The sequence below is a fragment of the Schistocerca serialis genome, chromosome 1 (genome assembly GCF_023864345.2).
Source record: "Schistocerca serialis cubense isolate TAMUIC-IGC-003099 chromosome 1, iqSchSeri2.2, whole genome shotgun sequence".
Lineage (NCBI taxonomy): Eukaryota > Metazoa > Arthropoda > Insecta > Orthoptera > Acrididae > Schistocerca > Schistocerca serialis.
The window spans coordinates 994,440,439-994,467,114 of record NC_064638.1 but is presented as its reverse complement, the minus strand read 5'-3'; the positions used below and the strand labels follow the sequence as shown (position 1 = coordinate 994,467,114).

Sequence of the window (26,676 nt, the reverse complement as noted above, 5' to 3'; positions counted from 1 at the left end):
CCAGCTCTCTCATCCATTGTGGGAGTTACTTTGATCAGCTGGGCATACTGGGAAGACTGATTTTCCATCTTGCATAGAAATGTGCATCACTTTGCAGTTCTCTAGATACCACTCGTAGAACAGTAACCACTTTTGAAAGTTACTACCATGAGGCTATTGACAGAACAAAATGTGGAAAAGATGAAATGCATATGCATTATTGACAAAACACTCCTTTTGGCTGTTCTCACTCACACATTCAAGCTACCTCAGAATAATGTGTGGACTGTCTGCTACTGCTTCTAAAATGTCAGTTGCATTTCTTTCATCATTTGCTGTTCTTTCCATTGGCATATTTTATTCTTTACACTTACAGTTCCTTAAATTATTTTGTAATGTTTGCAAAGACAAATCATGAGGTTTTGGCACAGTCAGGACACCTTTTAGCATAAAACTGCTGTGTTACTATAACAACTTCATCAAAACAAACACTGTATCCACTTCTTCAACTGTTGTGAACATTGTGGAAGCCTCAATAGCATAACTAACAAGTTTTTTGATAGATACAACACCAGATCACAGAGTGATGGGTGTGAAATGCACAGGTAAACACATGAACTACATCTGAGTTATATATTTGCTTACATTTAGTGCACTAGGGCAGATGTCTATAGGATCTTTCCTCTTGGTAGTAGAAAAGTGGTTTACAGTGCTGTTATCTTGTCACCATTTTATCAAGTTCAACACATATTCTGTCACTGACCTTGTATTTGAAGATTCTTTCCATTTCCATAGAAAAGGTATATAGTTCCATTTATAATGAAATAAAATAAACCAAAGTGAGTGTCATAATTCAGCAGCTATAAACGCTAAAAATTTGTTGTGTATGTCAGAAAAAGCAGCACACTGTCCACTATAACTTAGTGAAAACCAAACCTCAATATATTAACTTATCCTGGATATATTATGAGCACATTTTGTCTTAGCTACCTCACCTTGCATCATATACACTCTAAAACAGAAAAAGGAAAAGAAAGCACCTCAAAGGAATTATCCAAACTGGATGGAAATCAGCCGATGTAGTGTGCATCTACAGACAAAAAAATTATTGCAATGTCAGAAAAATTGGATGATTTATTCAAGAAAAAGAGCTTCACAAATTGTGTAAGTTAATAACATATTGGTCCACCTCTGGCTCTTATGCAAGCAGTTATTCTGCTTGGCATTGATTGATAGACTTGCTGAATATCCTCCTGAGGGATATGATGCAAAATTCTGTCCAATTGGCACATTAGATCATCAATGAGCTCATTGGAGGTCCCTGCCCATTATGCTCAAAATCTTCTCAGTTGTGGAGAGATCCAACAATCTTGCTGGCTGAGGTAGGATTTGGCAAGCATGAGGACAAGCAGTAGAAACTCTTGCTATGTCAAGTGGTCATTATCTTGCTGAAATGTAAGCCCAGGATGGCTTGCCATGAATGGCAACAAAATGGGGCGTAGAGTATCATCAATGCACTGCTGTGCTGTAAGGATGTGCAGGGTGTCATAATGGTGAGAAGGGAAATGGATTTGTGGGGGAAGCTCTGGGAAGGGCCTAAGGCTTTAAGCAGGGATTGGAGGTTATATTGGACTTCTGGGATGAGATCAATCTGGCTGAGTTTACAGGTGGAGGAGTCAGATAACTGGTGGAGACATTCTGTCAGATAGTCACTGGGACTCGTAACAACAGTGGTGGAACTGTTTCCTGCAGACAGAATGATTGTATCAGGATTAGTTTTGAGGTTGTGTATGGCTATTCTTTTTTCTGCAGAAAAATTGATGTTCTGAGGAAGGGACCTGGGGAGTATGGTGAGGCTAAGTTGGGGGTAAGGAATTCCTGGACAGTGAGCAGCAGGTGGTTAAACGGACAGAGGAGGGGGAGGGGGTAGATCATGGTTGGATGATTGTATGAACTGGAAGAGGCAGAGTTCAATGTTGGAATTAGGTTGGCTTTGGTTTGAGGGACTGGTAGCAAAGCAATGTTTCCACACACAGGCATCAGGAGAAGGAGAGTCCAGCATGGTTGAATTTGAGCACTGGGTTGAAGATGAGGTGTTTGGAAAGGCCTGAAATGTCTGTGAAGCTGAGGGTTTTGGTGGAAAGTTTAACAGCAGTGCTACAGGAATGTTTCTACTCTGGATTTGATGGCGTGTTGGTAGTGGGTTTTGGGAGATGTGGCAAGTTGAAAAGATCCACTAGGCAGGGTTTAAATGCTATGGACAAGGACGAGGAGGAACACTATGGGTGGGGTAGGGGTTGGAAAGTGGTGCTCAAGATGGCAGTAGTATGTCAGCAGGTTGGTTAACTTATGGAGATGGTATCAGAGTGCTCCTCCAGATGAAACTGAATCCCTTGCTCTGGAGCACCTTTTCCCTCTCCTCTCATTTTTCACTCCATTTTCTCCACCTCCCTGCCTCACAATCTCCTGACACTGTACCTGTTGGCATCTAGTCCCTGCAGACTCTGCCAGACAGCACTTCTCTCTTCTCCTACCTCTACATTGCTAACTCTTCCCCTTCCCCTTCCACTCCGGATTGCTGCTTCTGTCCCACATGATAGTTGCATTCTGACCTGAGCTGCTGGAGTTGACGATCATATGTTTGTAAGGTGTGCTTGCTTCTGTGAATGAATCGTATGTATTTCTCTTTTTCTGATGAAGGCTCAGGATGAAAGCTTAAGTGTGAGTGTCTTTTGATAGTGGTTGTCTGCAACTTAGCATGTTATCTTTATGCTAAGTAGCAGTCTATGTTTTTGTGCATTGTCAAAAATTGTTTTACACAGAAATAGAAGGTTATAATGCAATTCACCAAAACATATGCAAATCTTGTCAAAAATCAGTATTCCGACTGACTGATATGCTTGACAAGTGATTGTTATGTGACACTCAAGTTTCAAGTGATTTTTTTTTCTCTCTTTTAAGGAAGCACTTAGAAGACCATACTTCCATAATGGTTAATCCATGTTGTTTTGCGATATCTATATCACAATGCACCTATAGAATCATAATGAATGTTCATTTAAGGAAAAATTTTAGTAGTTACATTTAATATAAGTGTGAAGGAAATCTCTAATTTGTGTAAACTTAAAAAATAAACTGCTGCAAACTAGCAAACTTATTTTTAAGACAGTATTAACTGATGTTGTGTTCACAATTCCAGATTTTCTTGATCAGAAAGATTTGCTTCTGTTTTGTGCATAGGAAAACAAAGAATTACTTACAGAACTCAACATGCTCCGTAAGAAGCTTAAAGAAACACAAGAGCATTGTGCAGAAATGGAGGCAATCATTGGTGTTAATAAACGATGTATGTCCCCAGAGAAAGCTCGTGCATGTTTAGAAAAGGCCATCAGAAACAATGAGGCTATTGAATATGAGTATCAGCAAAAACTGAATGTAAGTTGTAGTGCTTTATATCAATTGCCTGATGATAAGTTGGATATAAACTATGTATGAACCAAGGAGCCAATTATTTTTAATACTATTGTTTTTAATCCATTACCGTCTAATGTTTACATAATTGTAGAAGTGAATTTTTTACTCACATATTTCAGTTTTGTTATTAACTTTATATTGGCATGGCCATGGGCTTGCATGTTTTGGTGTCTGTGTGGGTCTGTATATGACTGCGTGTAATGCTACTAGAGAAAGCTGGTGTGTTTCTGTGCACCACACATCAATCAGTTATAGGTGAGTGGTTGCCTTTCCTTTATTTTACATATTGTTCCATCCAAAAATTTCCATTGCTGTTAAACTTTATATTAAATCATTTCTCATTCATTAAATTTTAACAGTAACAGGTAACTGAAATTAGTGCAGTTCACTCTTGTTTGTAAGTTGGACTATAGAAAGAGATTCACAGAATTATAGAAAAATATTCCCAACATCTTTCTATTCTATTATGCTTGAATATGATATTGAGCAAAAAATAGTGTCTTGAAAATGTACATGCTACCTCACAAATGATGGATCTGTTATGTGTCTCCATATTTCTATATGTATGAGAAGCATGTGACTTTATAATATATGGTTTATGGGTAAAAAAGATCCAACCTCATTTAGTAGTTTCCCTTGATATGTGTTCAATTCACAGAATTGTTGATGGACAACACTCACTGAATAATCCTTTATAGCAAGAGTTCATCCAAAAAAGAGGTAGTATTGGGCAGATTCCATAGAAAGGCCACTCTCATAGTCATTTTACTAAAGCAATGACTAAGGTTTTCTTGCCAGTTACGTGTGTGCCTATAGCTGAATTAGCTTAATGCAGATTGTGATCCCATATGGGGCATGTAAAACTCAACACAAATCATAAAAAACATGTTTGTAATAGGCATAGTTTACCCATCGAATAGACTCTTGTATGGACAACATAGTAATAAGCATCTCTGGCACAGAGAAACAAGTGAAGGAGTTGAAAACAGATAAGTCACCAGGTCCAGATATAATCCTAATTTGGTTTTTCAAAGAGTACTCTATTGCATTGGCCCCTTCCATTTATCTCAAATCTCGTGCCAAGAGCAAAGTTCCAAGTGAGTGGAAAAAGCACAGATGTGTATAAGAAGGGCAATAGAATGGACCCACAAAATTGCAGACCAATGTACATAACATCAGTTTGCTGCAAAATCCTTGAACATATTCTCAGTTTGAATGTAATAAATTTTCTTGAGACTGAGAAGCTTATGTCCATGAATCAGCTTGGTTTTAGAAAAACTCAGCTGAGAACTCTGGATGAAGGACAACAGGCAGATTTCATGTTTCTAGATCTTTGGAAAGCATGTGACATTGCAGGCTGTTAAAGAAAGTATGAGCATGTTCATAGATAAAGGAGTGGCTCAAAGACTTTTTAAGTTATAGAACCCAATAGTTTTTCCTCAATGGTGAGTGTTCATCAGAGATAAGGGTATCGTCAGGAGTTTCCCAGGTAAGTGTGATAGGACTGCTATTGTTCTCTAGTTATATAAACTGATTTGGTGGATGGGGTGAGCAGAAGACTGTGGTTGTTTGCTGTTGATGCTGTGGCATGTGGTAAGGTGTTGAAGTTGAGTGACTGTAGGAGGATACAATATGATTTAGACAAAATATCTAGTTGGTGTGATGAATGACAGCTAACTCTAAATGTAGAAAAACATAAGTTAATGCATATCAGTAGGAAAAACAAACCCACGATGTTCAGATACAGCATTAGTAGGATCTTGCTTGACACAGTCAGATTTAAATATCTGAGTAATGCTGCAAAGTGATATGAAATGGAATAGGCATGTGAGGATTGTGGTAGGAAAGGTGAATGTTCAACTTCAGTTTATGGGTAGAATTCTAGGAAAGTGTGACTCATCTGTAAAGAAGACCGCACACAGGGCACTAGTGCAACTAATTCAAGAGTACTGCTTGAGTGTTTGGGGTCTGCAACAGGTCAGATTAAAGGATACCTAGACATACAAACTTGTCATTTTTCCCTCGTTGTATTTGTGAATGGAGTAGGGAAGGAAATGACTAGTAGTGGTATGGAGTACCTTCCATCATGCACCATTATGTGGGTTGTGGAGTATCAGTGTAGATGTAGATGTATTGGAGTTTTCGATAGTCACATATTTCATTAAATATGGATTGAATGAAAACAATAACTTTGTTTAAAAAAACTGAGTAAATTATTCTATCTCATACCATACCCTTATGTTGATGTGTTTGATACATCATATGAACAGGAAGCTCATTTTTGTGTTTCAAGCAACACTCATCAAATGTTTTCATCACATACGGAACTGCTTCTTGCTCAGCTAATTACTGAGACTATTTAATACGATCAGAACACCATCTGCACAGTCAGTGTGATTTATAAGGCAGGGAGAGTAAGTGATTATCGAAGATAGCAAAGTGCATAAATTATTATGTTATCAGAGTTGTGAGAGTTTGTTACTGTTATAGTTCTTAAACCAGTACTAAGCAAAGAAGGGAAAATGTCAGTTGAAAGGAATGTATAGACAGACAATACAAGGATAATGAAATTGAAGACAATATTATATGAAGGGGAGAGGAAGTAGAAGTGAGGATGAGATGTGAGATATGAATCTGGAAGAATTTGATAGAGCACTGAAAGGCAATTCAAAAGAAGCTCTCTTCAGTAAAGATATTCCCTCAGAATTATTGAGAGCCTTTGTAAAGCTATGACAAAACTATTCTGCATAGTGGGTAGATCATGTGGGACAGGAGAAATGCCCTCAGATTTAAAGAAGATTGTAACAATTCCAATTCCAAAAGATGTAGGTGCTTACAGTTGTGAACAGTACCAAACAATCAGTTTAATAAGTCATCATTGCAAAATACTGACAAAATTATTCACTTAAGAATGGAAAAACTAGTAGAGGCACCCATGAGAGAACCTTAATGTGGGTTCTGGAGAAATGTAGAAACATGACCTGTTACAGAGCAAAGTTGTATTATCCTACTTGCTCTTATACTACTCCTATTGCTATTTCTTTATTATCTATTCTAATTAACAATGCATAGGCCATGTGTATACAAAATTGTCAAATTCTCATCCAAGCAACATTTCATTACTATTGACAATGTAGTTTACTTATAGCTGTTGACAATAATATATATAGTTCCTATAGAAACATATTATTACAGGAAATATGATATCTGTAAACCAAGTGCAAGTAAAAATTCTATACTGCTACAGAATTGTTTGTTTTAAGACTGACATAGCTTCTTTGAAAGCTCCTATTTTCCTCCTTTAAAGAGGCATTTTACTTTCTCTGAAAAATTGAGAGTTCAAAAGCTACTCATTTCAAAATTTTTGTGTTCTAAAATGTTCCACTCTTAAAATTTAATTCTTTCCAAAATCCAATATTGCAGTATAGTAGCCCCAATTTCTTTCCCAAAATGTGTATTTTGACTAAAATAAAATGTTACTTTATTGATTTTATTCATTTATTTAGTTAGTTTTGGTCCTGAGTCATTTTGTACAGATGTAGGATGAGTCAATAAAAAATATAGAGGAGACAAAGATTACATATATATAATAATGATAATAGAATTCTTCACTGCTTTGGACAAGTTTCACACAAATGCAAAGGCCTATGTTAATACAATATTATACATGCAATCAGTGTGATTTATCACACTCATGATCACAATACTACGTTTGGTAATTTTGCATTATAAGATTCCACTTCAAATGGTGAGGAATTATTCCAATTAGAAAATTGTACTTTCTAGAAAGTTCTTGGCAGACCTTGTGAATCTCCATACACATTAAAGCTTCCATTTCAGAAAGCTGTAACTATTATTCTGGTATTTTCTAATTATAAAGCTTTCAGTTAAACAAGTTTACTGCACTACATGTAGCATAGGCAAATTAGACTTTTGGTGGCCAATAAAAGTACATAAGCAGGAAATAATTTAAATCAGTGTTAGGCATCCCAAACAAATTTGCGATGGTTTCTGGCTTGTGCTAAACTGTTAAAAGCTGAAATACCATGAATTTTTTAAAATTTTTTTCCAGTTTTTCACTTATAATGTGGAAACATGCATATCAAAAACACCAAAATGAAAGAGCATACAATTTTGTGTAGAATGACCTACTTAAAAGTTAAAATCAGTACAACTGTCTAGTCAAAGTCAGTCGTCAAAATCTGCATTTTTTAACAACTCAGCAGCAAAATGAGTTATGCTCATGTTTTTTAATATTATCATTTTATTTATTTATTGTTTTTTGTCTCATGGATCAAATCGGTCTAGAAGCTTATGCAATTGATATGGGATAAGTTGACACAAAGGTACATATAACGTGGAATAAAACAATACAAAAATACATATTACAACATGAATATCCTATAGTAGTTTCACACAATCCTTACTAAAGAACTGGTACAAACAGCAGATGGCAACATAATAATATTGATAATGTTATTTTTACCTATGTAGCACAGGTTCTAATAGCTACAACGCATATGGTTTACCATCTTATTTATTATTTGGTGCATGAGTGAGCAAACAATAATATTTTTTAATTCATTTACTTTTATTTCTACAGGTAGCATAAGATGTGCACAAAATTGGCTTGAGAGACGATTATTCTGATATGCTTTTGATTGTAAGAACAGATCAGATTCCAAAACTTCCTGAATGGAAGAACAGTGTTTTATTAACAGAGATTTTACATTCATTTACTTCCTGAATTTTTTTTTCTTTTTGATGCTGGAAGATACCTATATAACTTTATTCCTGTACATTAACATCATTACTGTAGTAGTTTGTTGAGTGGGGAATTAGTCTTAAAGAAGTTTTTGATTTTGTGTCACAATGATGGAAATCTATATTTTTGTCACGTTTAATGCTTTTCTTAGTGAATACAGTATTTCTTGTTTGTATTGGCAGAGAAGGGGGCAATATATTCAGCTTCTTCAATAGTGGTTTACATGTTTCCCTTTCCGTTTGAATGAAATTATTCTGATTTTTTTTTTTTAAAGTATAAATAACCTAACTGACTCAGAACTCTGATCTCAAAAAATAATTTCATAATTAAGTATCAAGTGCAAAAGAGTATAATACACTGTTATCAGTGCACTTATGTTTATAACATTTATTATTGATGTGAACATAAAACATAATTCATTGAGTTCTGTGCAAGTTAAATTAATGTGTTTTTTCAAGTTAGTGTGTCAGTTATGGAGACCCCTAAGAATTTAGTTTCATTGCAAAATCTAAGTTACTATTTTCCAGTGATTCAATTTTGGATTGTGTGAGAAGTTAGTCCGCACAGTGTAAAAAAGTTAGTCTAACTGTTTTCTTTACATTAAGAAGCAGCCTTTTACCTTTAAGCCATGAATTCAATTGATCTATGATTATATCTACAGAAGACTGGAGAGTTTCTTCTATAGCAGATATGAGAATATTGGTGTCATCAGCAAACGGAAGGGTTTTTGTGTCTGCTAGACTATGTGGAAGATCACTTATGTAAAGTAAAAACAACAAGGAGCATAAGACTGAGCTTTTGGGAACTCCTTGCTTTATGGTTTGTGTGGAAGAATGTGCAGAGCTGGCTGTCCTGAGGAATTGTTTTCATTTAATTCACCATACTGCTGTCTATCATTCAGATAACTTTTAAACCAGCCAAGGTCGAAAAATTCATGTAGTGCATCAGTAGTAGTTTTCTTGCCTTTGAAGTCAAAATGAGCATGTGAGAAGATTTGTGTTCTAATGCTTGAAAGTCAAAAACAGTGCTCCAAATGAAAAGCATCAAGCATGAAAGTTGTAGAGCATTAAATTCTGCATATAAAGAGCTCCTACATTTTAAAATGCACTCAGTCCTTCACAAAGATACAAATAAAAATCTGAAAGTGCAATATTCGTAGTGCTAAATTCCTGCTAAAACTTTTGAACCCCAAATCATTCACAGCTCCCCAAGTATTCAAATTTAAGGGCAATTTAGTTAAGTACCTACCTAATTACCTACATAGTTAGCTCTGTGTATTAATATTAATTAATTACCTTGCCAGTCAAAGATGATAATAGATGGGTTTCAAAATTAATTTAAAAAAAGAAGCATTATCAAATGAAAGGTTTTGTTAATGGGAAAATTCTGCAATTATAATATAAAACTGAGGAAGGATTATGTATAATCCATTAAATTTTGGGCATGCAGCCACGTAAGTACTACTTCGTCAACTGATATTTTGGCTGCGTATCATCCGTTTATCCTGAGAATAAGTAACAGGACTGATGACAAGGTGTCAAGTGTGACCTTGTATGCTCCACCACAGCAGTTCTGCACATACAGAACACAGATGCTGGTCAGTGGCAAAGAAGTATACTCGCACATGCGCCACCAGTGGTGAAAGCATACAGACATTTGATTTGCTTCTTGATGTATATTCAGCTATGGTAACACCTTGCTTGACAACTTCGATGCAATTTAATTACACAAAGAGTCAGATTCTATGCCTTATCCAAATTAAAAACATTATCTCTATTTATTAAGCTTTCAGTTCATTTAATTACATCAAGAACAAGATTCCATGCCTTATCCAAATTAAAAACATTTTCTTTATTTCTTAAGTTATCAGTTAATCTAATTTCTATGGATTCCTTGGAAACAGAATCCCAAAAGGAAGTAGTGTGTGTTTAAATCTTCAAGTCACTGTAGTTCCTCAAATGACCTCATCGATACAGTGTTCTGCCACAGCTGACTTTGGTGTTCCATGCAACTCTCGTGCAAGATGTGTGTTGTCTGGCCTGTATATGGATTATGAGAGTTCAACAAAGAATATGATATACATGTGCGTTATGAAGCAATAAATCATCCTTCAGAGAGCTGAGTAAGGCTGCAGTTTTTGTAGGATGCTGAAAGATCACCATAATGTGGTATTTCTTGAGAATATGGCTTATCTTCAAGAAAAGAGTACCCATATAAAGCAAAAATGATCTTGATCTGATGACACTACTTTCTTCTTCCTGATTACAGACCTGCATTCTAGGATTCACATTAAACAGTGTGCGAATTTGCTGCTGGGAATATCCATTTGCTCTAAAGATGCTCTTGAGGTGTGTGAGCTCTTCTTGCAAATAATCATTATCAGATATACAGTGTGCTCTGTACACTAAGGGCTTAAGGACACTTATAATTTTTGAAGGGTGATGGCAGTTATTGGCATGTAAATATAGAATTATATGTGTTGGTTTATGATATACAGCATGCCCTAATGTGCCATCAACTTTATGATGAACAAAAACAAAAGGAAGGCAGCCATCTATTTTCATAGACGAAATCCATAGAATTATGAATGTGGTGACTACATTTGCCTACTGACGGCTTCAATATTGGAGGTAAATATTTGGGAGAAAGATAAAATGGTGACCAGTAGTGCTCATTGTTGGCTGTGTACACAAATCCTCTAGTCACTTATCTTTATCCATCTTTTGAACTTTAGGAAGCCCATAAAATCTTGGTGGTACCACATCTTGCACTTTTAAACCTCTTATAACTTTGTTTGGTAGCGATGAAGTGTTCATTAAAGTAGCAGTCCATACTGTCACATTGTTGGTAGGTTCTGTGTTAATCTTCTTGTTTACATCAGAACTTAGTAGACCATGTATGTTTTCCTTACAAGCTTCCTGATGTAATACGATGATAGTTACCTTTATCAACGTGCAGGATGACTGTATCAGTATTCTCATCTAACTTCCGCATCACAAATGTCTCTTCCTTAGAAATAGTACTTCTTTGTGAACAATGTTTTGTATTTGCTTGGCAGATTACACATCTCATTTCTTCAGCTGAATCCTGTGATAGTGTTCGACAGCTTCTTCAATCACACTGATGAAAGATGATATCATCGAGGTCACTCGGAGGGTGGTTGGACGATATGTGGCTGAAATATTAATTGAAAAAGTAGCATTTGCATGGCTGCTGGCCTAAATTTAATGGATGATGAGTGATTAATTTTTTTCAAACATTGTCTGTGTTTACATTCACAGACCTTTTTTTTCATTTTTTTTTTCATGTTTTTCTGCGTTTCGGGGAAGATGGTCCCCAGGGAGGAAACGTCGTCGCCAGTTATTTGTTGGCTTGTGCCATGGGATATAAATCAGTTCCTACTCGATGATGTCAATTTCATTAATAATTTGTGTTGAATAGAGGAATATGTCCTCTTCTTTTAGAGTGTTAAGGCATGAAAGCACTTTGCACGCACTGCATGAAGCCAAGCACTTTATAGATGTTTTTCTGCAGGAACAAGCTGCTTTAAACCCCATCTTGCACTTGCAATATATTGTGTTGAGCAGTTCCTGGGGTGCTGGTTGCAGTGAGAATCAGACCATTTTTTGTGGTCTTCCACCCCCATTTTAGTGGATCCATCTGATTGTTCCTCACAATCTGAACATGCAAGTAGACCCTGAGTGAGTTGCTGGGAAGTGATGGCTTCGCTATGAAACAAACTGAAGTTATTATTTTTCAATAAACCTCTCTGGAACAGTTGCAGATGAATTTCATTCAAAGGTCACTGTCACCCGTGCACATACATAAAGTGATCTTCACTCTCAGCGACCTTATCAGGAGTAGTATTGGGAGAAGTCTGAGGCAACATGTTGGAGGTTCATGTTCTTTTGAAACATTGTTTATAAATTTGATTTTACTCTGTGGAAAAAATGTAGAAGTGGTGTCACAGCCGCAGAATGCGAAGAAATAATATGTGTTTTCTGGCTTCTTTGGAGGGTGTAGAACTGTAGGGGTTGTAAATGAATGTGTCTTGGTTGCCTTTGCCAGGTTTCATAAGGAAGATATTTGTGAATGGTTCTTCCTGCTCAGTAGACTCAGCTATGTGGCTGGTCAACAGGACCAACAAATCAATATCTTCTCTGATAATAAAGACATTGGCTCTCTGTCTTGTCTTATCAATGGCTGGGCCTGGTTGACCTATTTCCCTTCACCATATAATTTTGTTGTCATTATTAGGATAAGATGTTTATTATTAAGTCTGTTTAGTAAGAAATATTCTTTTGACATAGTTGGTGACATTGCCTCATCAAATTAAATGGAAGTGGATGATATAACATATGCTCTTCAGGCACGTTTAGCAGATTTTTTTTCAGCTCCCTCCTCAGCGTATCCATCAAAAATTATGCTGCAGTTGGACTCAAAGTTCATTCACTCCATTTGCAGATGGAGGAAAGCGCTTCATCAGTACAGCACCCAACAGGGTGGAAGAGGAACCCACTGTCTAGGACACAGTCTGTTTTGCTTGTGATTTTAACAATGAGTGGATTGAGCAGTTTAAAGAGACATGATTTTTTTGTCTTCTGTATTAATCTATTGTCACCAAGAAGAGTTAAAGGATATGGAGCTAACTCAAAGCTTAAGTTGTTGTGGTGACTTGATGTGGAAAGGTAATCGATGGAAAACTATATCAGGACAAACAGAGACTGGTTTGCCAATAATCTTGACTCTACGCATTATGATTCTTTCTCAGGAACTGCACTTCCTTAAAGTTTTTCTCTTGAATATTTTCCAAGCCTTTTTCACTTTTGGTAGATACTCCTTGTATGATTACCATAAACACAAATAATTAACACATAATACTACAAATTACCTACTTGAATAATTAAATTAGTAAATAGAGCTGACTGTCAAGGTAGGTAGCCACCTAATGAAATTCTCCCTAAATCTGAATATTTGGACAAATGTGGATGATCTATGTTTCAAAAGTAATTTGACTTAACAGGAATTTAGCAGTACAAATACTTTCACATTTTTATTTGTATCTTTGCAAAGGAGTGAGTGCATTTTAAAATTTAGGAGCTCTTTAAAATAGAATTTAACTCTCTACAATTTTCACACATGACCCTTTCCATTTGGAGTAGCTTTTTTTCAGTTACAGGTGTTCAAATATGAGTATAAATCCCTTTCCTGCCAAGCTTATAACAATTACCAATCATTGTTAATCGATTATGGCTGAATTGTTGAACCAATCTTAAGTGGATCATTCTATGCAAAATTATGTGCTGTTCCATTTTGTTGTTTTGTAAATTTTCTTTAGCATATATTGTTAGTGAGTTAAAAGTGAAAAAATGAAAAAAGTCCAGAAAGTTCTTTGGTTTTCAGCCCTCAAAAGTTTAGCAAAAGCCAGAAACCATTGCAAACTCATTTAACTCTTATTTGGGATGTTAATGTCAAGTAAAATTATTTTCAGCTTGTGCATATTTATGTGCATCCTGGACAAACTTAAAAACAATAAGGCTCCAGGTGGGAATGACATCAATGAGGATTTGTTCTGGTATGAGGAAAAGTGTTGATAGTCAGTCTAAGACAGCTTATGGCAAATGTATGGTCAGATAACGGCTCCATGCAGAATGCAGAAAGGCAATTGTATGTCCAATTTTTAAAAAGGGCAATGTCATGAGTGGATAATTACCAAAGGATCTCGCATCTGGGGGTGTGATTAAAGTTTACACCAATCTAAAACACTTACCATATCTTCAGATTGAGACAAAGAATGGAAATGTTTAACGACTTTGCTAAAGACCTACACCTTATATTCATTGACTTCTGGCAGGCATACGGCAGTATTAATTGGCCAACACTAAGACAGATAATGCAGGAGTTCAGCATACCAATGAAGTGCATTACGCTAATTGCAGACCATTAAAATGGATCAAGATACCAAGTACCATATTTTATGGACCATAAGATGCCACTTTTTTCTTCAAAAAATTGCCTCAAAAATTCATCTGCAACTTATAGTCAAAATTAATAAAAAAACTTTCAGTGTTTGATTTAAAATTCCTACCAGTCACAAAAATGGCCATATATTTGTAGCCACAGGAAATCCATCTCTGGCTTGCAACACTGGAATCAACTGGCAGGTGCAATGCACCAATGCGACAAACACGAGTGGGGGCAATTTACGAGCTTGCTAACACTGTCTTCCTCCCATCCCGTCATTATGAACCCAGAACACTGTCTAGTCTATGGTGTATCTTTGCAGCTTACAGTGCCAGTGAACTTGAATTGAAAGTGATTTATGTTATCAGTAACGGTACAATATTTTTGTTAATAGCTAGTTGTGTAATGGAAAAAAAAAAAAAAAAGATATTCATATGATCCAGGCTACAAATTGAAAGTAATAGCATATGCAGAAGAACATAGAAACAGAACAGCTGAGTGGCATTTCACCTCTCCACCAACAGAAAAAACCATTAACGACTGGCGGGCTAGTAAAGAAGAACTGGAAAAAATGAGGATGACTAAATGTGCAAATAGAGGACTGGATGGAAAATGGCCAAAACTAGGAGACACTTATTGAAATGGATTCAAGGACACTATCAAAATGGCATTGGAATTAACACAAAACTGATTCAAATCCATGCTCATAAGCTAATGGTAATGTGGAATTTATCAGACTTTAAGAGAGCAGTTGGTTGGTCCTGCAGGTTTGCGAAGTGTCCTGGACTTAGCATGCAAACCAAAACCAAAACCAAATGACACAAGAGTATGAAGAGAAAATAATCTTCCCATTGCTTTATTATTCAATGCTGAAAGAAAACCAGTGTGGAATTAAGCCAAATTGGTTGGTGGTGCAGGTTTACGAAGTGTCCTGGACTTAGCATGCAAACGAAAACCAAAACCAAATGACACAAGAGTATGAAGAGAAAAATTATCTGTCCATTGCTTTATTATTGAACACTGAAAGAAAACCAGTGTGGAACTAAGCCAAATAGCGAATATGGACAAAACTCCCCTAACATTTAATTTGTTAAGTAACTGAACTGTTTGCCATGAAAGTTGCTAAAACCGTAGCTATCAAAACAAGTAGAATTGAAAAAAATACACTACACTGTTGTCCTTTCATGTTGTGCTGACAGTGCTAAACTTCATACAATGATCATTTTCAAGTGTAAAACAATGCCAAAATCTTCTAGAATACCACCAGGCATTGTTGTTCACATACATGACAAGTTCAAAAATGGCTCTGAGCACTATGCAACTTAACTTCTGAGGTCATCAGTCGCCTAGAACTTAGAACTAATTAAACCTAAGGACATCACACACATCCATGCCCGAGGCAGGATTTGAACCTGCAACCGTAGCGGTCGCTCGGTTCCAGACTGTAGCGCCCAGAACCGCACAGCCACTCCGGCCGGCCATGACAAGTGTTGGATAGATGAGGCTGGTATGAAATTATGGATTAACAGACTGTGGGAGAGAAGGAAAGGTGCTTTATTCAAGAAGAGTTCTCTTCTTGTGCTACATCAGTAGGCATTTGAAAACTTCTGTGAAAGAGACATTGAGAGAAGGAAATACAGAGCTTGGTTTTATTCCGGGAGGATGTACGTCAAAACTGCAACCTCTTGATGTCTCACTCAATAAATAAACCATTTAAAGTGTATATGAGAGAGGAAAGGAACAAATGGATGATGGATGAATCCCGACATGAATTCACATCAAAGGGAGCATGAAAATGACCTACAATCAAACAAGTGTGTAAGTGGATAAAACAGTAATGGCCTAGAGTGAGAGAAGACATACTTGTTAAGTCTTTCAAGACTTGTGGTGTAAGTAATGCTCTCGATGGCAATGAAGACCATCTTTTATATGAATAGGACAACAATGACAGTGAAGAGGATGAAGAAGAAGGAAGTTCAGATGGTAATCTTCAAGGATTTTAAAGGTCAATTTGGTTTTATAAATGAAGGTTTTTTGTAGTCTGGCTCTGATATATAATAATAAAAATGTTATTTTTTTGGAAAATTGCTTAAAAATTAAGTTGCATCTTATAGTTCGTAGTGTCTTATAGTCCGTAAAATACGGTATGCTTTGCAAATCACATGTTGGCACTCTTCACAGGTAAGAACAGGTTGAGACAGTGCAGTCCTCTGTTTCCAGTTCAGTTCAACACTGCATTGGACAAGGTGAGAAGTGCAGTTGGCCATAATAGGGTGATGGAGATGGTTGTAAGTGTGATGATCCTTGCATTTGCAGATGATGTGGTAATTGTGGGCAAAACTGTGAATGAGGTGAGAGGAGATAACATGTCGATTTATGCTAGTAGCAAGCAAACTAGGATTACTGATCAATTCTGAGGAAAGAAAGTATTTGGTAGTCTCTTGTCAACAAAATTATATGGGCACCATTATAGAAGGTCACAATTTTGAGAGCTGAAACATTCAAGATCCTATGGTCAGTATTGTTGAATAAAAGTGAGATAGAGAAAGACAGTTGACGAAGAATAATAAATGCAAAATGGATGTACTACAGCTTAAATCACATATATATGTCACACATTCTATCAGAGGAAAGCAAGACACAGGTGTACATATCTGTAGTGCAACCAGTTATATCGTATGGTTGTGAAACATTGGCAAGTACACAGACAAAGAAGGAGTGCATCAGTGCTTCGCAGCTTGAATTTGTTGATCATTTTATTATGTTTTATGTACTTGTGTATTTTTATCTTAAGCAATGAGCCTAAATGACCTGATGATGTGCAGTAAGTGGTGGTGGTGGTGGTGATCTGCATATTTATTGGCCAGTGTAACTTTTGTTTTTGGGCTAATTTTCCTTGCCTAATATTGAATACTAGCTGACAGACACAGCATTGCCTGGGTATTCCTTTTGCCAATTTTCTATTTACAAAAAAATAAATGATGTTTGTAGTATAATATCCCGGATAGTTTCTGTACGCTGGATGCAGCTGCTTTCAATGTCTGCATCATGGTTTTGTAAATATCTCTATGGCAACGTCTCTTCATAGCTCTATAGACGGCTATTGTTTTCACCTAAGCTGTTTGAGCTTCACAGTAGAAAGCTGTCAAAAGTGCAGCCAGGACTCAGGAATTTCCTTTAATTTGATTCGACTGTAAGAGTATCTTAGTAGTAAAGAATAAATGTATTGAAACTTCATGCTAGATGTGTCATTTTTTCATGCATCTCAGTGTTTATGACGTCATATCTCTTGAACTATGTGTAGTACCACAGTATAATTTTGTAGGTGCATTTAGCAGCATATTTGGAGACTGTATGTAAAATTTAATGCTAACAGAGTTAGCAGCAGAGAAGTAGTAAATTTAAGTGTCAGGCATGATGCAGCAGTTTTTCATGCATCTCATTGCTTATGACATCAAATCTCCTGAACTATGACAGGTAAGTTGTTCTTACCCTCACAGTGATTGTTCTCTGACAGTAAAAGATGTGTGTACTAAGTTTGGTCAAAATCGATTCAATGGTTTAGGAGGAGATGTGGGGGGAAAAACACTTTCTTTATAGTGTGTATTCTGTGTTCATATGTAAAATGTAATAGTTTTGTATTTTACAATTTTGTAATTTCTGTAATACACGCATACACACATGAACTCGATTCTGTCAGTTGTTTTGATACTCATAAAGACTGCATTACCCTTTAATTTTACTTCATCTGAAAATGAATTTCCAGGTTTTATGTGTTGCTTCAGTGTTACAAAACTACAAATAGTTTTCAATACAAATAGTACTGAAGTTTGTTCCATCACATGATTGTTCTCAGTTTACATTAGACAACAGTCCTTCCATCATCCTACTATCGTACCTTCATGAGATTTGTATTCATATTCCTTACCATAATGGTTATCGGTTCATCATGAAGTTCAAATAATTATTTCCATATGTTTTGTATCATACTTTCATTGTTTTCAACACCTGGTTTTCTTCTTATTATGTTTTCCAGATTATAATGTCGATTAGACAGTTACATCAGCATTCTTTTCATTCCTTTCTCATGTTTCCTTTAGCTTTGATCGTGACCATTACACATAGATGAAATATAGTTTCTACCATTATACATATAAAATTCCTTCAGCAATTCATAAACATAAAATACTTATGCCTTTAGGGTAGCATTGTTTTAAACTTAATTATCTTGTAGTCAGTTAACCTTGCTTTCTCTTGTTCTTCAATCTATTAACTATATCTTTCTCTTTTCAGAAATCAGAAATTATCTTTTCTGTGAACTTTTTCATTTTAATCTTCTTAAATTATATTATTGTGGTATGTTTGCCATAATACATACATTATATTTAATAATAATTGAATAAAATAATCCTCATAAGTATATATAAAATAATGAACAAAATAATACATCTTGTAGCTCATCCTGTGGTTCAAGTCTAATATCGGTGTCCTGTTACTAAATACTCTTCTCATTCTCTTTTCCTTCATTTTCTCTTCATAAATGGTACAAATCGTCTCACTGATAATATTTCTTTATCTCTGTGTGGTGGAATAGACCTTTTATCACATCAGAATTACAGTCAGCAAGTATATAAGTTCCTTCATGGGGAATTATTCTATATGGTCCAGTACATAAATATTACCATTTCTTATTTAACTTTTTCTTTATCATGGCCTGTGGATGGTTTCTCACCAATATTTCTTCTCCAACAGCATAGCATCTTATTCACATTTTTATTGAATTTTGCGTAATTGATTAGGCAAAAAACGGCAGAAAAATGAGGCTAATCCCATGAAAGGTTTTAATTCCTTTTTATTTTTAGGATAGGACACTCTTTTATAGCACTCATTTTCTTAGGATTCGGCATAATGTCCTAGGAACTTCAGTTGGCTTCTGGCGAATCTAGATTTCATTAAATTTACTGTTGCTCCATACTCTAAGAATTTCACAAATACTTTTTCAAGCAGATCGAGATGCTCCTCCCATGTTTTGGTAGTGATCAATAAGTCGTGCACATACAAGGTAACTCTATCGAGCAAATCTCACCCAAGTAAAGTGTCTAGTGCCAATGTAAATACACCTCCACTAATATTTTGTCCAAATGTCATAACAGTGAATTGGTAACTTCTGACCATAAAAGTAAAAGCAGTATACTTTCAAAATTCAATATAGATTTTTGTTTGCCACTATGAACTTCTCATATCAAGGGATGTCAGGAAGCGGGCACCACAGAAATCCTGAATTACCTCATCCAAATCAGTTCCTCCCTTAGATCCAAATCATCATTATAGCTTAGTACATTTACTTTAAAATGATTCCTGCTCTCCTCATCCTCTCCAGTCATCCTAGGAAGGCTTTTGGTGACCAGTTCTAGTTAGAAGTCATATTCAGTGGTTCATGTACTTCAACAATACATACAGTACGGTCAGAATTTGGTAGTTGTTCCCTTCACAACTTTATTGCTCCGTTACCAAGTGGTATCGGTCCTTGTGGCTGTTGTGCTTGTTGAGTTACATTTGCATCTACCCATTGAACTTCAGGTGTTGAAGGGTCTTTCCAAGGTTGTATACTATCAGGACTGTCTTTTGGGTATATATCACATCTACGTGAATTACCATACTGATTATTTGAATCATTCTGTTGCGATTTGGTTTTCCTGTACTAATGTGATTCACGTGATTATTATTATTTCCATAGGTTTGTTTAGTATAATAGGTATTACATTTATATTGACTACTATTATTATAGGCTTTAATATAGCCATAAGATGTCACTTGTCCTCCTTGGTGTAGTATAGGTTTAGTATTTTTATCTTGGTTGTCGTTATTGTTAGTACTATTATTATTGTTACATTGTGATGTAGACATTTGATTATTATTCCATACTTGGGCATCTTCTAGTGTCATATCGATCAAATTGACCACAGACAGGAACTGTTCCATGTCATATTCAGGGACATTTATAAGTTTCTCACGTATATGAATAGGTAATCTTCCTTTCAAAATATGTATCACTTCTCTATGGGAAATAGGATCACTCCAGTACCTCATTTTATTAATGTATTTCTTGAAATACTGTCTTAATGAACCTTGTTTACTATTATAAAATTCCGGTTGATACCCCTCCTTTCGTAGGCTCTCTTGTTTGCTACTCTACCAGTATTTCGCTAAGAAAAGTTGTTCAAACTCAGTACATGTACTACAATTCTCACTCACTTCTGCAGCCCACATTGCTGCTTCACGGCTCTGAGCACTATGGGACTTCAACATCTGAGGTCATCAGTCCCCTAGAACTGAGAACTACTTAATCCTAACTAACCTAACGATATCACACACATCCATGCTCGAGGCAGGATTCGAACCTGTGACCGTAGTGGTCACGCAGTTCCAGACTGAAGCACCTAGAACCGCTCGGCCACTCTGCCCGGCTGCTGCTTCACCTGTGATCTTGGACACAATAAATTGAAGTTTATCATGTTCAGACAAACTGCGAGGAAAAATATGTTAATAAAATTGTTGATGAAAATTTTTGGATGGATATCATCTTTTTCAGTCAAAAATGTAGGAAACTGTCTGCTTTTGAATATGATTGTCTCAATCTTTAAAGATGAGAAGTACCCCCTTTGGACAAAAGTGTCATTTTCACTTCCATAACAGTCATAAAATTAATCGGGTGTATTCCCACAACAGCTACATTTTACTTCACTACAAGATTTATTATTCCTAAGCCTGTCTTCAGAATAATTGTCTTTAGTCAATACATTTCATAAAGATTTTTGTTCTAATCCTGACAATTTACAATTTGTTTCACCTTGCCACTAGGTAATTCGTAAATTACTTTATCTTTAATAGCATGAAACTCACTAGTAAATAACTTCATAAGTTCATCATTTGCCATCTGTTTTTCCTTAACTACCTCAGCTTGTTTCAACTCGAGAATGGTATTGACTTTCTCTTCGATTTCCTTATTTTGAACTTCTATCCACTCAGAAAGATCACCATCTAATTTTTTAGTTTGGTCCTTTAAATATTTATCTGTGCCCTTGAAAGTGTATATTTCGAATTCTGACATCTTTTTAAACAGATCCTCAATTTTCACATTAGCCTTCAAGTAGCTACTTTCACAGTTACAGATTTTATCTGACAAATCACTATGCCCCTTTGAAATAGTTTCACATTTATTCTCCATCTCATTAATTTTACCCATAAATTTGGTCTGTAGGTTAGTCATATCCATGGAAACTTTTATTTCTAATTCACTAAATTTGGAATTTAACTGTTCTTCCCACTCTACTTTTAAGTTATCGAATTTCTCATTTAATTGTGTATTATCATCTTTAAGTGACTCAAACTAGTCGAATTTTTCATTGAGTAAACCCATTTGAATGTCGAATTTTTCAGTTTGGGAATCAAATTTAGTATCAGACTTATCATTTAAACGTTCCGTACTCACAATGAATTTAATAAAAATATCATCTTTAAGCTTTGTAACATTTGATGTAAGATTCACACTTTCCTGTGTAACTTTGGTATTTATTTTCAGTTTGGAAATCAAATTTAGTATCAAACTTATCATTTAAACGTTGCATACTCACAATGAATTTAATAATAATATCATCTTTAAGCTTTGTAACATTTGATGTAAGATTCACACTTTCCTGTGTAACTTTGGTATTTATAGACTCCTGTACATTACTATTTCTACTTGTATTTGGGTTTGCTTCTACTGTCACCTCCACATCAATGATATTACTATCACTCAAATTATCTGATTGCTGTCTTACATTTATTGCATTTGGCACTCTTTCACCAAGATTTTTCTCACTCAAATTATGCAATTGCTGGTCCATAAGTGGTTCTCTAGTTCCCTCCTCATGAGGATTATATCCACTTTCGCTCGCCTCACCTGTCACTTCCAAACTCTGGGCTGCATTATCTCGCGCTCTCCTTGTTCGTGTATATATTCTTCTAATATCTTTATACACAGTTAAAATATCAATATCACCTCAAAATATACTTTCACCAAGTGTAGAACTGTTCTTTTATACTATTTCTATCCTACTCATACCTGTGAGTATCTCATGTTAACTGTGAGTACTTATCCTTTCCAATGGGTCGAAGTTCGTGCCATGGGCCTGACGTTGTTAGTATATCCTTTTCAAGCCCCAAGTTGTGGCACCAAATATACTGATGCCTCTTCTTTGGTCTTTTTCTTCTTCTGTTTACCCGGATTCTTGAGATCTCTTGTGAAGAGACATGATACAAGAAGTTCTATAGTGGTGTAGGACAATCAATGAAGTTACACAACAGTTAATAATTTAACTTTTTAAACTGCAGGTTTATTGGCATTTTATGGAAAGAATGGAAAGAATAACACACTCATACGGTCAGCAAACTTTGTGTAACTTTTGTGTGTGTAATGGGCCTTGCTATGTCGCAAATTGTTCTAATGAATTAATTAAGCTGCTTTACAGTGTTGCTAGGCAATGTAATCAACAAGGTGATATGTGTCTCAATTAAAACTGGACCTTGATATTTTGAATAAACTTTCGGTTGAATTTTTTTTTTTTTTGTCAAAATCAGCACTTGTCTCAAAATTAATTTCCAACTTCATGGATGAAGTCCAAATGCATTTTTAACTATTGTATTCGATTTACTGGATAGCTCAATTACGCACTGGCGTGTAACATATTTGAAATCGAGTGCAGGTTTCAGTTTTCCCTAATGGACTAAACGACTCTTTTGTAATAACGTGATACGTCTATCTCAAGCACAGTTTAAATGAAACTGGATTTACTCTTCATTCGGGTCAAGATCACAAAAAAATTCACCACATAGTTCAGCGATCTGTACACGCGCACTTTTAGCACTCTAAGTGATAACTCGTCTCAGAGTAAAAGCCGCACATAAATTAACAATTTTTTTATGCATACCTTTATATTAAACAAATAAATTATGACATGTAATTACTAACTAAACATTTCCGATTTTCTGAATAAACTTTAAGAACTTGTATTTCATAATCAATCAAATTTTATTGCCTGAGAGAAATTATTAGTTTGCTAAAACGGATTCAGATTACAGTCAACTCGTGTCTGGATGATGATGTCACAGATCGACACTTGCTTGGAATGAACGAAATACCTGTACTGAAAAATACTGTACGTTGAGTAATTTACTGACTTTTATAACAAATTTGGTACCCTTGCATCGCTACACATGTGCTTTATAGATATGTACGTAGTAGAATAGTGATGATGAGATGGATCCTCCATAGTATACAGCCATGTAAAGACTGCTGCATACTTCTGAGCAGTACATAATAGATCTAAAACAAAGCATAGAGAAATAAATAATGAGATGCTGAATGACATGTGTTTGGCTGTCAAGAATGCAATTCATAAAGCCTTCATTGCCTAAAGCAAAATAATATTGTTGAAGTATCTTTCACAAAACCCTCAGAAATTCTGGTCATATATAAGAGGTGTTACAGGTACCAAAGTTAAGTATCCAGACAGTAATGGATAAGACAGGTACTGAAAGTAAAGGTAACAAAGAAAAAACAGAAATGCTAAGTCCAGTCTGCAAATGTTCCTTCACAAATGAAATTTCAGGGGTATTACCTCAGTTCCATTCTTCCAAAACTTCAAGGATGATAGGTATAGCTTCTTCTGTTGGTGGTGTTGAGAAACTGCTGAAATCACTAAAACTGAATAAAGTTCCAGGGAATGGTGAAATCCCTTTGAGATTTTATATTGAGTTTTTGGCTGAGTTAGCCACTCCTTTAACCATTATTTACCATAGATCCATTGAACAAAACACTATGGCCAGTAGTTGGGAGGAAGTACAGGTCATACCTGTCTATAAGGAGGACAGCAAAAATGATCCACAAAACTATGGTCCAATATCTTGAACATTATTCGTTGTACAGTCTTAGAACATATTCTGAGACCAAACATAATGAGGTAGCTTGAACAGAATGACCTCATACATGACTCATCGATCATGTGAACCAGGCTTTCACTTTTCTCACATGACGTTACTGACCCTGCAGGCAAACCTTGGATCAAGGCAGTCACGAAGATGCTGTATTTCTTGACTTCTGAAAAGCATTTGACTTAGTACCACACTTATTCTTATTATCATAAATATGATTGTATGGGGTATAAAGTGAAATTTGTGATCAGATTCAGGATTTATTGGTAGGGAAGACACACCATATCTAGAGTGTCACTGATAGATGTAAAAAAAACATCGGGTGTCTGTGAGTGAGTATCACAGACATGCTGAAGAACTGAATTAGGAGATACTTGAAGATTAATGCAAACTATCCTTGAGAAAGCTTGCTTACTTAGTTTCAAGAACTGACTTTAAATGATGAAGCTAGCAAAATAGTACTACAACCTACATAACTTTCCTGTTGGATCATGAGGAATGATAAGCTTAATACAGTGCACACAGAGGCATTTAAACAGTAATTTTCCCACACTCAATTTGTGAAAGAAACGGGAAGAAGCCCTAATAACTGGTACAATGGGAAGTACCTTTGACAATGCACTTCACAATGGTCTGCAAAGTATGGATATAGGTGCAGATCATAAACATTCAGACAAGAAGAGAAAAGAGCATTTGAAATGTGGTGTTTCAGAAGTATGTTGCCTGTACGCATAACTACCACAAGGTACATCCATTTGAATCATTATTTGGTCTACCCATCTTATTTTCTAGGGAATGTCAGCAATTTGCTGCAGTTATTTATCATGCATAATGTGCCAACATAACAGTTGCAATAGTTCATGAATTCAGTGCCATCTCTGTGCTAAGCAAGAAATTTTCTCCTTGCCCAAATATTATCCCTATATTACTTGGGATAACTTTGACCATGGATACTAAAATTACGTCTTAAACATATAGATACTGGTGTGGTTTTAGGGATTTTGAGGCAACAGATATTCACAAACCAGTATCCGCAACTGGATATCAGAGAGACATAAAAAAAAAGATGAGTATGGCAGCTCTTAGAAAAACTCTTAAAAGTTCCAACACTGTCCAACATCAACAAATTCCTGGGCCTGGTGAATTACTGTAGGAGGTTTGCTGTAAATGTTTCTTGCATGATAAATCTAACCCACTGCTGAGAAAAGTAATGGCATTTTAACATCCGAATGATAACAATGCAGAATGAATCTTTTTTTCTGAAGCATTGTGTGTGCTGTTATGAAACTTTCTGATGGGCTGAATGTCTGTGCCAGACGGGGCTTGCACCCGCATCCTTGTCTCTTGCAGGAAATGTTCTAATGAACAAATCTGGTACAAGGTACAGCAATTCCAAGTTCAGGTATAGTGCACAGTTTTAACCTATCAAGAAATTTCCTGCTTACTTGTGACCATACTGTGTATGTTTGGGAACCATGCCTGCACGGAATATTTACTTATTTGTACCACATTTATGTGTTTTATGTTTAATTAAACATATAGCAACACATTTCGAGCATGTTGTGCTCCTTTCCAGACATTTTTACGTGCAAAAAATTGTTACCTAAAAATAAAATGTCTTAAGTAAATTAACATATGATTTTTTGTTTATTGTTTGCTGCTGGTGTGGTTGTCGGGGCATTTGGAGGGAGGGGTGCCGTGATTGGTCAGAAATTGATGTCCAGTGTCCAGTGGTGTCTTCTGCTGGTGTGGAGCTCCGTACTGACTGGTAACAGAAAATACAAATAATTAAACAAAGAATTTTCTTATCAGTACACCCTGTTGCATAACGGAACTTTCACTCTGATTACTAGGGGAACTATGCCTAGTGATTTTCATTGATATCCTTCATCCTGGGTTGATTATCAAGCAAGATACACAGCAAAACCTGTGTGCAGCTCAGAAAGTATCATCTTGAAGTTTCCCAGTCAGAGCCTACTTATTTGCATTCAGTTAAATTACTTCATCCCCTTCTTTTAATGAGCTCTTGATGAAGGAAATGCTGAATGAGGTGGGTGTCCAGACAATCATCTCAGGGTACTTCCTCACCTGCATTTATTGTCTATTTATTTCAGCCTGATGGTTTGACTGTCACACTAATTACAGACACACAGCCTCTAATGCCCTATCACCCATGACTTACCTTTGGAGTCTCTTTTGAAATATCAAAAAATATTTGACTCCATATCATATTCATGGTTTGTAATGGACTGGGAAAGGCAATTGTGACTGTTGTTATGATCTTCAATCTGAAGACTGGTTTGATGTAGCTTTCCATTCTACTGTCCATACATGAAGAGAAGTTGCAGCAGCTTGTAGGCACCTCAGGTAGTTCCATTGTTACAGCCCGAGCTATGAATATTGCCACTATGAAACTGCTACGCGTGTCGCACATGCACACAGTGCACTTACTTCTTACTGTGCACCTTGCTCCTCTGACAGTGGACATCTTGTGACACAAGCATAGTAGTAGTCTGCTG

At 35.9% G+C, this 26,676-nt stretch overlaps 1 protein-coding gene across 1 annotated transcript in view; it reads left to right on the top strand.

The window, feature by feature from the left end:
* Positions 1–26,676, top strand: part of LOC126454413 (cilia- and flagella-associated protein 57-like) — a 72,510-nt gene that overhangs the window by 42,752 nt on the left and 3,082 nt on the right. The window contains exon 2 of the mRNA XM_050091133.1: positions 3,220–3,414. Within this exon, the coding sequence (XP_049947090.1) occupies positions 3,220–3,414 (195 nt within the window). The remainder of the gene's footprint in view (positions 1–3,219; positions 3,415–26,676) is intronic.